Source organism: Saccostrea cucullata, unplaced genomic scaffold, assembly GCF_032062105.1.
Source record: "Saccostrea cucullata isolate Sc308-1 unplaced genomic scaffold, CSIRO_AGI_Scuc_v1 ctg4975, whole genome shotgun sequence".
Lineage (NCBI taxonomy): Eukaryota > Metazoa > Mollusca > Bivalvia > Ostreida > Ostreidae > Saccostrea > Saccostrea cuccullata.
The window spans coordinates 28,684-42,641 of NW_026930666.1; the positions used below are offsets into that span (position 1 = coordinate 28,684).

At 35.5% G+C, this 13,958-nt stretch overlaps 1 protein-coding gene across 1 annotated transcript; it reads right to left on the reverse strand.

Moving 5' to 3' along the window:
- Positions 1 to 12,349: 12,349 nt before the first annotated feature.
- LOC134229542 (heme-binding protein 2-like) lies at positions 12,350 to 13,042 on the reverse strand. Its single transcript, XM_062711289.1, has one exon. The coding sequence runs from the start codon at positions 13,040 to 13,042 to the stop codon at positions 12,689 to 12,691; it is 354 nt and encodes a 117-aa protein (XP_062567273.1). The 3' UTR covers positions 12,350 to 12,688.
- Positions 13,043 to 13,958: the final 916 nt, after the last annotated feature.

A 13,958-nucleotide genomic window follows, 5' to 3' on the forward strand; every position in this document is an offset into this window, starting at 1 on the left:
GAAAGATATTGAGACTTTAGTTTCAGCCAATCAGAGCAAAGCGCACGTGCATGCGCGTGAGATCGTGCTTTTTTGACCATGTCATCTTGTCTATGCTTCTAATATATACTTCTAATATGAGTTTTAAAGCATATCATCAATAATATAAATAGTTACGTCTGTATCAATTATATTGGACATTTCTCGTGTTGCACGTGCGAGCTCTTGCAAGCACACGTGCATGCACATGTGTTCATGATATATCTTTTATTACGGACTGTAGATCTCCCTAATGTATGACTATGTTCAAAATTTCAAATCATTTTATCAAAAAACAAGAAAGATATTGAGACTTTAGTTTCAACCAATCAGAGCGAAGCGCACGTGCTTGCACGTGCGATCTTGCTATTTTGACCATGTCATCTTGTGCATACTACTCATATATCCTTACATTATGAGTTTCAAAACATAAAAAAAAAATAGAAAAGTTACGGTTATATCCATTATATATTGGTCATTTCAAGTTTTGCACGTGCGCGCTCTTGCAAGCACGTGCGCGCAAAATGACCTTGATTCCGCAAATGTACATAACATGCCTACTTACCTAAAAAGGTTTCCCCTTAATCGGATGTGTACTTTACAAGATCATTCGCGGACAAAATTTTCCCGAGAAGAAAAATAATAATAATAATAATAACTAGTGCTAATTGTAACGGGGACCGTTACAGATGTTCCCCAAACGCTCCCCAACTCCCGTTTGGTGCCATATTCCCTGTCAGCTTCATTAAATAAGACAAACTCTGTGCATATATGACTTTAACAACGTTTTCCCAGAAGGATACCAATTATATTCAAATTTTACCATTGCACATGTGCGCATGTGAATACATGTGCGATATGACCATATCATCTTGTCTACACTATCTATATATCTTAATATACTATATATTAAAGCATTCAGTCCAAAAGTATTAAAAATCACTCATTCAAGTGTTTTTTAATTTCACTCGTTCGAAATGCACGCACGTGCGTGCACGAGCATGATCACCATACTTTCTTGTAGGAGTCCCTTATATCTATCAGTATTCTAAATCCCATCCTGTTTGGTTGAAAAACAATGGAGTTATAGCCATTTCAAGTTTCAGCCTATCAGATTGCAGCACACGTGCATGCGCGTAATTTCATGATTTTTTTTCTATATCATCTTGTAGGATATCCTAATGCATGAACATGTTTTAAATTTTAAAGCATTTCGTCAAAATACAAAGGAGATATAGCCATTTAAACTTTCAGCCAATCAGATTGCAGCACACGCGCATGCGCAAGCTTTCATGAACATTTTATATATCATGCTGTAGATCTTCATCAAGGTCTTTCCAGAAAAATACAAAATATATCTAAAAATAGGCATTGCACGCGTGTTCATGTGCGTAACAACCATATTATCTTGTCTACACTATCTCAAATTTTAATATACTTAAAATCAAAGCATTTAATCCAAAAGTATTAAAAAATACACTCATTCGAGTGTATTTATAATTTTACTCATTTCACGTGCACGCACGCGCAAGCACGTGCATAATGACTACACCTTCTTGTAGGAGTCCCTTATATTTATCTATGTTCTAAATCAAATCCTGTTTGGTTGAAAAACAAGGGAGTTATAACCATTTGAAGTTTCAGCCAATCGGATTATAGCACACATGCATGCGTGTGATTTCATAGATTTTTATCTTTATCGTATTGAAGGATATCTAAATGAATGACTATATTTTAAAATTCGAAACATTTCGTCAAAAAACAAAGGAGATATTGCCATTATAAAGTTTCAGCCAATCAGATTGCAGCACACGTGCATGCGCGTGATTTCATGATTTTTTTCTATATCATATTTTAGGATATCCTAATGCATGACTATGTTTTAAATTTCAAAGCATTTCGTCAAAAAACAAAGGAGATATAGCCAATTTAAAGTTTCAGCCAATCAGATTGCAGCACGCGCGCATGCGCATGCTTTCATGAATATTTTTATATATCATGCTGTAGATCTTCATAATGTAGGACTATGTTCAAAATTTCAAAAGATTATGACAAGAAACAAGAAAGATATTGAGGTTTTAGTTTCAGCCAATCAGAGCGAAGCGCACGTGCATGCGCGTGCTATCTTGCTATTTTGACCATGCCATTTTGTCTATACTACTAATGTGTCCTTACATTATGAGTTTCAAAAAAATTCATCAAGAAAAAGAAAAGTTACAGCAATATCCATTATATTGGTCATTTTTCGTGTTGCACGTGCGCGCTCTTGCAAGCACGTGCGCGCAAAATGACCTTCGTTCGGCAAATCTACATAACATGTCTACTGACCCTAAAAACATTTTACCTTAGTCGGATGTGTAGTTTACAAGATCACTCGTGGACAAAATTTTCCCAGGAAGAAGAAAAATAATAATAATAATAACTAGGGCTAATTGTAACGGGGACCGTTACAGATGTTCCCCAAACGCTCCCCAACTCCCTTTTGGTGCCATATTTCCTTAAGCTCTATTAAATAAGACATACTTTGTGCAATTTAGACTTAAACGACGTTTTCCCAGAAGACTACAAAATATATTTAAATTTAAGCATTACATGCGAGCTCATGTGAATGCATGTGGGTAATGATCATATCATCTTTTCTACACTATGTATATATATTCAAATAGACTTAATATCAAAGCGTTAAATCCAGAAGTATTAAAATATACACTTACTCAAGCATATTTTTAATTTTACTCATTTCACGTGCAGGCACGTGCAAGCATGTGCATGATGACCATACATTCTTGTAGGGGTCAATAATGTCTATCAATATTTTAAATACCATCCTATTTCGTTGAAAACCAAGGGGGTTATAACCATTTAAAGTTTAAGCCAATCAGATTTCAGCGCACATGCATGCGTGTGATTTAATGACAATTGTTATATATCATATTGTAGGACATCCTATTGTATGCTTATGTTTTAAATTTCGTAGCATTTCGTCAAAAAAAGGAAAAGATATTGAGATTTTTGTTTCAGCCAATCAGAGTGAAGAACACGTGCACGCACGTGCATGACGACCATACCATCTTGTTGGAGTCCATTATGTCTGTCTATGTTCTAAATCCCATCCTGTTTGGTTGAAAAACAAGGGAGTTACAGCCATTTAAATTTTAAGCCAATCAGATTGCAGCACACGTGCATGCGCGTGTTTTCACGACAACTGTTATATATCATATTGTAGGACATCCTAATGCATGACTATGTTTAAAATTTCAAAGCATTTCGTCAAAAATTAAAAAAGATATTGCAATTTTTGTTTCAGCCAATCACAGCAAAGCACACATGCGCGCACGTGCATGACGACTACACCTCCTTATAGGAGTCCATTATGTCTGTCTATGTTCTAAATCCCATACTGTTTGGGTGAAAAACAAAGGAGTTATAGCCATTTAAAGTTTAAGCCAATCAGATTGCAGTGCACGTGCATGCGCGTGTTTACATGACAATTGTTATATATCATATTGTAGTACATCCTAAAGTATGCCTATGTTTTAAATTTCATAGCATTTCGTCAAAAAACAGAAAAGATATTGAGCTTTTTGTTTCAGCCAATCAGAGTGAAGCACACGTGCATGCGCGTGAGTTCGTGCTAATTTGACATTGTAATTTTATTAACACTTTTAATATATCCTCATGTAATGAGTTTCAAAGCATTTCATCAAAAAATGTAAAAGTTATAGCTATATTAAGTATATCAGTCATTTCACTCATTTCACGCGCACGCACGTGCAGGCGTATGCGCGCAAAATGACCTTCGTTCCGCACACCTACACTACACACCCATTAACCCTAAAAAGGTTTTAGCTCAGTTGGGTGAACAGTTTCTGAGAACACTCGCGGACAAAAAAGTACCGGAGAACAAATAAGAAAAAAAATAATAATAATAATAACTAGTGCTAATTGTAACGGGGACCGTTACAGATGTTCCCCAAACGCTCCCCAACTCCTTTTTGGTGCCATATTCCCTGTAAGCTTCATTAAATAAGACAAACTCTGTGCATTTTTAACTTTAACAACGTTTTCTCAGAAGAATACCAATTATACTCAAATTTTAGCATTGCACCCGTGCGCATGTGAATGTATGTGCGTTATGATCAAATCATCTTGTCTACACTATCTACAAATTTTAATATACAATATATTAAAGCATTCAGTCAAAAAGTAAGAAAAATCACTCTTTCAAGTGTATTTTTCATTTCACTCGTTCGAAATGCACGCACGTGCGTGCACGTGCATGATGACCATACCTTCTTGTAGCAGTCCCTAATATCTATCTATATTCTAAATCCCATCCTCTTTGGTTGAAAAACAAGGGAGTTATAGCCATTTCAAGTTTAAGCCAATCAGATTGCAGCACACGTGCATGCGTGTGATTTCATGATTTTTTTCTTTATCATATTGTAGGATATCCTAATGCATAACTATGTTTTAAATTTCAAAGCATTTCGTCAAAAAACAAAGGAGATATAGCCATTTAATGTTTCAGCCAATCAGATTGAAGCACGCGGGCATGCGCATGCTTTCATGAAAATTCTTATATATCATGCTGTAGACCTTCATAATATGAGTCTGTGTTCAAAATTTCAAAGGATTATGACAAGAAACAAGAAAGATATTGAGAATTTAATTTCAGCCAATCAGAGCGAAGCACACGTGCATGCGCGTGAGATCTTACTTTTTTGACCATGTCATTTTGTCTATGCTTCTAATATATACTTATAATATGAGTTTCAAAGCATTTCATCAATAACTTAAATAGTTACGTCTGTATCAATTATATTGGACATTTCTCGCGTTGCACGTGCGAGCTCTTGCAAGCACATGTGCATGCACATGCTTTCATGATAAATCTTATATTACAGGCTGTAGATCTCCCTAATGTATGACTATGTTCAAAATTTCAAATGATTTTATCAAAAGACAAAAAAGATATTGAGACTTTAGTTTCAGCCAATCAGAGGGAAGCGCACGTGCGATCTTGCTATTTTGACCGTGTCATCTTGTGCATACTACTAATATATCCTTACATTATAAGTTTCAAAACATTTCGTCACAAAATAGAAAAGTTACGGTTATATCCATTATATATTGGTCATTTTAAGTTTTGCACGTGCGCGCTCTTGCAAGCACGTGCGCGCAAAATGACCTTGATTCCGCAAATCTACATAACATGCCTACTTACCCTAAAAAGGTTTCACCTAAGTCGGATGTGTAGTTTACAAGATCACTCGCGGACAAAATTTTCCCAGGAAGAAAAATAATAATAATAAGAATAATAATAATAAGAAACAGAGTAAAAACAATATGTTCCCCAACTTCGTTTGGGGAACATAACTAGTGCTAATTGTAACGGGGACCGTTACAGATGTTCCCCAAACGCTCCCCAACTCCCTTTTATAATCATATTCCCTGTAGGCGTAATTAAATAAGACAAACTCTATGCATTTGAGACTTTAACAACGTTTACCAAGAAGTGTACCATGTTCATTCAGATTTTATTATTGCACACTTGCGCATGTGAATGCATGTGCGTAATGACCATATCGTATTGTCTACACAATCTATATATTTTAATATGCTAAATATAATCCAAAAGTATAAAAAAAAAAAGGTCATTCAAGTGTATTTTTGATTTTACCCATTTCACGTGCACGCACGTGCATACATGAGCATGGTGACGATACATTCTTGGAGAAGTCCATTACATCTATCTATGTTCTAAATCCCATCCTGTTTGCTTGAAAACCAAGGGAGTTATACCTGTTTAAAGTTTCAGCCAATCAGATTGCAGCGCATGTACACGCACATGTATGCATGTGCATAGTGACCATACCTTCTTGTAGAAGTCCAGTATATATATCTATGTTCCAAATCCCATCCTGTTTGGTTGAAAACCAATGGAGTTATGGCTGTTTTAAGTTTCAGCCAATCAGATTGCAGCGCACGTACACGCACGTGTATGCCTGTGCATGGTGACCATACCTTCTTGTAGAAGTCGATTATATATATCTATGTTCCAAATCTTATCCTGTTTGGTTGAAAATCAAGGGAGTTATAGCAATTTAAAGTTTCAGCCAATCAGATTGCAGCGCACGTGCATGCACGTGTTTTCATGATAATTGTTATATACCATGTTGCAGAATATCCTTATGCATAGCTATGTTCAAAATTTCAAAGGATTTCGTCAAAAAACAAGAAAGATATAGAGACTTTAGTTTCAGCCAATCAGAGCAAAGCGCACGTGCATGCGCGTGAGATCTTGCTATTTTGACCATGTCATCTTGTCTATAGTACTAATATATCTTTACACTATGAGTTTCAAAGCATTTCATCAAAAAATAGAAAAGTTAAGGCAATGTACATTATATTGGTCATTTCACATGATGCACGTGCGCGCTCTTGCAAGCACGTGCGCGCAAAATAACCTTGATTCCGCAAATCTACATAACATGTCTAGTGACCCTAAAAAGGTTTTACCTACATCGGATCAACAGTTTACAAGATCACTCCCGGACAAAAAAGTACCCAGGAAGAAGAAGAAGAAAAATAATAATAATAATAATAAGAACAGAGTAAAAACAATATGTTCCCCAACTTCGTTTGGGGAACATAATAACTAGTGCTAATTGTAACGGGGACCGTTACAGATGTTCCCCAAACGCTCCCCAACTCCCTTTTGGTGCCATATTCCCTGTAAGCTTCATTTATTAACACAAACTCTATGCATTTGAAATTTTAACAATGTTTACCCAGAAATGTACCATGCTCATTCAAATTTTAGCATTGCATGTGTGCACATGTGAAGGCATATACGTAATGACCATATCTTCTTGTCTACACAATCTATATATTTTAATATACTAAATATTAAAGTATTTAATCCAAAAGTATAAAAAAATACGCTCATTCAAGTGTATTTTGATTTTACCCATTTCACATGCACGCACGTGCATACATGAGCATGGTGACCATACCTTCTTGTAGAAGTCCATTAAATCTATCTATGTTCTAAATCCCATCCCGTTTGGTTGAAAACCAAGGGAGTTAAAACTGTTTAAAGTTTCAGCCAATCAGATTGCAGCGTACGTACACGCACATGTATGCATGTGCATGGAGACCATACCTTCTTGTAGATGTTCATTATATATATCTATGTTCCAAATCCCATCCTGTTTGGTTGAAAATCAAGGAAGTTATAACTGTTTAAAGTTTCAGCCAATCAGATTGCAGCTCACGTACACGCACGTGCATGCATGTGCATGGTGACCATACCTTATTGTAGAAGTCCATTTAATATATCTATGTTCCGAATCCCATCCTGTTTGGTTGAAAACCAAGGGAGTTATAGCTATTTTAAGTTTCAGCCAATCAGATTGTAGCGCACGTGCATGCACGTGTTTTCATGATAATTGCTTTATAACATGTTGTAGCATATCCTAATGCAGGGCTATATTCAAAATTTCAAAGGATTTCGTCAAAAAACAAGAAAGATATTGAGACTTTAGTTTCAGCCAATCAGAGCAAAGCGCACGTGCATGCGCGTGAGATCTTGGTATTTTGACCATGTCGTCTTGTCTATACTACTAATATATCCTTACATTATGAGTTTCAAAACATTTCATCAAAAAATAGAAAAGTTACGGCAGTATACATTATATTGGCCATTTAACGTGTTGCACCCGCGTGCTCTTGCAAGCACGTGCGCGCAAAATGACCTTCGTTGGGCAACTCTACATAACATACCTACTGACCCTAAAAAGGTTTCACCTAAGTCGGATGTATAGTTTACAAGATCACTCGCGGACAAAATTTTCCCAGGAAGAAAAATAATAATAATAATAAGAAACAGAGTAAAAACAATATGTTCCCCAACTTCGTTTGGGGAACATAATAAGAAACAGAGTAAAAACAATATGTTCCCCAACTTCGTTTGGGGAACATAACTAGATGCGTTCTTGTTGCTAGGGCAACAAGCAGGTCTTCCGCCCGACTTTTCGTTAGAAATCTCTGCTCCGTCAGGCCATGAAATAGATTTCAGAATGTATTTTTATCGTTACTTTCATTGACAGCAGTCTCTCAACATAGATCGTGATTATTAGTTATTCCACAAAATATCTCAAAATATAGCTTTTAAAAATCGACAAAATCTACCATACATTATAAAAAAGAAAGAAAAGACATATGCAACTGAAAAAAGACAGAAACAAAGAAAAAAAAATTTGCAACGCCCCCAGCGGGATTCGAACCCCCGACAGTGAGACAAAGTTTGGATTGGTCATATCTTTGCAATAAATGCACGCATGAAAATGTTGAAAACATATTTAGAGTTCTTAAAAGATACTCTATCAACCCTGTGATTTCCAAAGAAAAATAGTGGAAAACAAAAAAGTTGAAAAATTAGACTTTTAGAATTCACTTCCGTTTGCGACCGGAAGTCAAAACGACGAAAAATGAAGGTCGATCAGCACATCTACATTCGATTTTCTATCATGTCCGTAAGTTTCAGTTTTATATCTGTTACTGTTCTCGAGAATTTTTTGCGACAAAATTCCATTTAAAAAAATACAAATTTCCCCAAAAAACGCGAACGGAAGTAAATTTCGAAAATGTGAGGGACACCCCTGGAGATATTAACATGATGCACCATCCCTGAAAAAATCGTTCAAATTGAACCACGCACAGCGGAGATATGACCTGTACTACGAAAAGTGGAATAATAATAATAATAATAATAGAAAACAGAAGGAAAACAATAAGGTCTTCCGAAGGAAGTCGGAAGACCTTAATAAGAAACAGAGTAAAAACAATATGTTCCCCAACTTCATTTGGGGAACATAATAAGAAACCGAGTAAAAACAATATGTTCCCAAACTTCGTTTGGGGAACATAATAATAAGAATAATAATAATAAGAAACAGAGTAAAAACAATATGTTCCCCAACTTCGTTTGGGGAACATAATTAGTAACTGTTACAGTTTTTGCAAAAACCTATGACATCGTAGGAGGATGGAAATACCTTAAGCCCTTCACAAAATATACTTTATTCAAGTGATTCGTGTACTCATTTTGGATTTAAAATCTATTAAATTAGTGTGTTAGACGTAAATGTGGCATCCTTAAAAACAGAAACTATATAAATGTTTCCATTTTATACCTCAATTTACTTTTATTCTATATTGTCTATTTTAACAGGAGCGAAGAGAATGGGACTACAGAGGAAAGTCAACTCTCTGCAGATTTGCCAGTCACCTTTAAAGTTCTGGAGAAGGGCAGTAAACGAGGAGGAAGATTGTTAGTATCCAGTGATGGCTACTCATACACTGTCAAGGTACTAGTATATTATAGTGATACACCAGATAAATAATCACCGACATACATTATCTTGCCGACTTGGGAAAATTTATATTTGTTAAGATTCCAATGATCGATTCGCATGTTAATTAAAATAAGTGTTAAGGTTATATGTAAGAAGAAACCACTTTTTTAAAAAGTCTTTCTTTAAGTTTTTGAAAAAGGGAGATAACTCTTGAATAATATTTTAATGGCATCGCAATTTTTAACACAATAAAATTGATGATGTGTTTACTGTTTAAATTTAAAATTAACTTCAATTATTTTAAAATAATTATTTGTATAGAAATCCCTGTATCATGAGTAATTTCTTCACATTTACAAGATGCCTCTCAAAGCCCTCAAATAGCAATAATTCATCTTTGTAAATTTTATTGTTGAAAAATGATTGCATACAAGAATGATAGAAGAATTTTTCTTTGTAGAGGGAGAGCCAAAGATCTACTTTATGGAGATGTAGCAAGCGGTCAGCCAATTTCACGTGCCACGCTTCCATCACCCAGAGAGGGGGTCATTTTACGCCAGGAGTTCGCCACCACCTTCACCTGCCCGACCCCCACCCCAACCTCAGGGAGATATCTGCCAGGGTGAAGGAGGCCATAAAGGACTGCACCACGGAGTCAGCCATGACGATTGTGAAGGAGACTGTTGAAGCACACTGTGAGTCTGATCAGAGATTCCTTTCGTCGGACCTGGAGAACGTGAGAAGAGCGGCCAATCGTTACAGAAGGAAAATCAAGATGGGGGAGAATCCAGCACTTCGGGTAAATTAAAATAAAACAGTAATCTTTAAAAGATGCATTTTAAAATCAATATCCTGCAATACATTTGAAATTTAAAGCAAAATTATTTATCATCTTTTTTATAATAAATCTTCTTTAAATTATTTAGGAGGTTTTAATACATAGAACTTCAGTGCATTAATTCATCCATTAGATACACATGTGCCAATCGACCATAAAAAGCAAAAAATCCTTAATTTCTCATTTTTATATTCAAGATTCATTTTTATTTGCAGCAGGCTGAGAACCTATCCAGGCCTTTCCCAGTGTTATCAGAGGCCACCCACAACAGAGAGGTTAACAGTGACCATGTCATGCTCGACGATTCCTTTGACGTCAGAGACGAAATCCAGAGGAGCGTTCCTGTATTCCATGGAGAAAGGTACGAGAAGTCAGTTTACGGAAAAAAATAGAATTAAAATTCCTATAATGCCAAAGCTGAAATTTATAAATTCGAAATTATTATAACAGATCACAACCAGGATACTCGCACTTAATTCTGGAATAGATAACATGAGCGGATCGAGATTATCGAAGAAATTTGATTCGGAATATATATATACAAGTAAAATTTAAAACTTCTGAAATCCCCAAAAAGGAGTGGAGGATAAGGGTGGGTGTAAGTCATTTTTCAAAAGAATTACTTTTCCATCGCTGCATTTACTGGTTGGTGAAGGGGGAGAGGGTATCAAATACCATTTTATTATTCATTATTTAATTTCATTATTTAATGTTTTCTTTAGGTGTAAGGAAGACGACACCCCTCCACAGGAAGCTGTTTTGGAGGATCCCCCTGTGACCTTCAGAGTCTTAGAGAAGGGCAGTAAGAGAGGTGGGCGTCTCTTGGTTTCCTCGGATGGCTACGCCTACACATTCAAGGTACACATTATTATGACCGAAACTTCATCTGTGAATACAATATCAAGATGTAGTATCTGGGGCAGATATGATATTGAAAATAAACATACTAGTATATTCTGGCCAAAAAGTTTCAAACTGAAAACATATAATTATAAACGATTTAAGGTATTCAATGTATAACGACCATAATTTATACCTAATAAATGAATTGTCCAATATTTTTAATCATGGTAGTATTTTGAATGTTTCCAAATAATTATTTGCATTGAATACCTTAAAACAGCTAACAATTTGTTACTTTCTCCTTCATAGATCTTCACTCAGTCTATGCTTCAGTGAATTTATGACAATATAATGAAAGAAATCTTTATTACAGAGAGACAACACTAGAACTACTACATGGAGATGCAGTAAGAGGTCAGCTTCCTTGACCTGTCATGCCTCCATCATCCAGCGGGGGGGATTCGTTTAAACCAGGCAGAAACCACCACCTTCACCTGCCCGACCCCCACCTGCCCCACCTCAGGGAGATATCTGCCAGGGTGAAGGAGGCCATTAAGGACCGCACCACGGAGTCCGCCATGACGATTGTGAAAGAGACTGTTCTAGCACACTGCAAATCTGACCAGATGTTCCTCACATCGGAACTTCAGAATGTGAAAAGAGCGGCCAATCGTTACAGAAGACAGTTCAACCTGGGTCAGAGTTCTCCTGCGGATGCTGCATAAATAAAACACCATGGGATGTGTAATTCAGGAGGGAAACCCTCATACCTTCACAAACATTTCATCTTGGACTTGAATATAAATTGTGAATGATTTTCTGCATCATTTGTTTCCATATGTTTCAAATGAACTTTCCTAAAATCCAGTTAAAAGTAATATATGTATTGTTCCTGTATTTGACTATGTATATGATAGCAAGATAATTGTAATGCTTGTTTTACGAATTTTTTAATATTATGATATTTTACAAAAATAAATAATGAATCATGGCACTTGTTTTTTCCTTAAATTATATTTAATGCTGGGTTGATCAATGCATTACATATAAATGTACAGAAATTATAGAATTCAACAGCTGTATCTAATGAATACTGTAGATATTTAATGAAGTGACATTTTTGCGGATAATTTTTGGGTCTTCATACACAAGATGAATAAGAATCATGACTATAATTGCTGTAAATACAATGCATAAAGACTTTGTGCATAATGAAATTTTTGCAAGCAGACATTCTTGCAAATTTTGCAAAATAAAAAATATTTTTAAATTTTTTTTTACAGAATGGACATAAGAAAGATTTATCACAGATAACAACCTTCAAGAGAATATAAGTACTTATACATATCAAAAAGATGAATTCTTTTAAAATGAAAACTTTAAAAGTTGCACGAGATACAGAGATTTCAATCCAAAGCACTGTTAATAAGAAAACAAACACGTGCTTAGCAATGCTACATTGTATAGGGAATGCTACTCCAATGCACATTTCAAATCTAATCATGAAACTGGATGCTTCCTAATTTCATTAAATTCCTCGTTGTTCTCATTCTTCGGTAATTATTAAACCCTGATACACTTGTGCTTCACAAGTTATTAATTCTAACTTTCATACCTTGTCACTAGATCACTTTTTAACAAACCATATTTCATTGGTTCTACCAAACAGTTGAAATGGGCTATTATAACCAGCCGTGAACCAATAATCCTGACGAATCTCACTCGTCTTCTCTTTCAAGTCCTCTGACAATTTCTGAGCTTCGTTTATCCATGAATCCTCCTTAGCAAATCCTCCAAATGATTTTACGTAGGCTTCAAATTCAGGTCTCTCCTCAATGAATACATTTGGGTTTTTTGGCTGAGGGGGGTTTTCTTGGTGTTCGGGTGGGATGAAAAAAGACACAGTAAAAGTGCTCTCACAGTTGGGACCTGCACCTGGTTCTACTTTGGTTGAAACTGGTGCTGTCATATCAATCTTCATTTCTGTTGGAGAGATTGTTCAATTGATTATAGATAAATATAAGCTAAAATTATAACATTTAATGAAAACTTTTAAAGAAAGCAGCTGTACATTTTATTTATAATTTAATTCTACCTTACATCCTCACACTCAATGATTTTTTTTTTATTTCTACATAAGTAAAACTATATACTATTTCTAGTAACTTCATTTCTTTTTTCATTTTCTTGTATTGTCAAAGATTTATGGATACATTGTCAATTGAACCCCTCCCCCAATGTGCATATATTTAGTCCTGCAAAGTATATTTAAGCACTGATTTTGAAAGATTCAAAACATACGTATTACTTAGTAAATCATAGAAAATTTATATATTAGTCATACAATAAATGTTAGTTTCATGCATTCTATATATAAGTGTAAAAATATCTAAAAGTAATACATGTAACAGAATATATTTTAACAAGAGGCCCAGGGGCCACAGCGCTCACCTGAGCACATCAGCCAGGAAAAAAAAACCCACATCAGATCAGAACTGTAAGTTAACTTAAGTGGGGGGGGGAGCTTGAATTTTAATCCCGAAGGGGATCATAATTTGAACGAACTAGAATCTACATTACCTGAGGATGATTCCATATAAATATTACTAATCATGGCTTTGAAGTGCTTGAAAAGAAGATTTTAAAAAGTTTCCCTTTATATTTCTATGTAAAACTTTGGTCGGCCATTTTGGCCCCGCCCTACCCTCGGGGGTCATGACTTGAACAAACTTGAATCTACATTACCTGAGGATGATTCCACATGAGTTTCATCTTTCCTGGCCCAGTGGTTCTTGAGAAGAAGATTTTTAAAGATTTTTCCTATATATTCCTATGTAAAACTTTGATCGGCCATTTTGGCCTCGCCCTACCACCCAGGGTCATGACTTGAACAAATT

What these genes read in the sequence shown, in the direction of transcription:
- LOC134229542 (XM_062711289.1), bottom strand. Translation starts at nt 13,042, where the DNA reads ATGAAGATTGATATGACAGCACCAGTTTCAACCAAAGTAGAACCAGGT.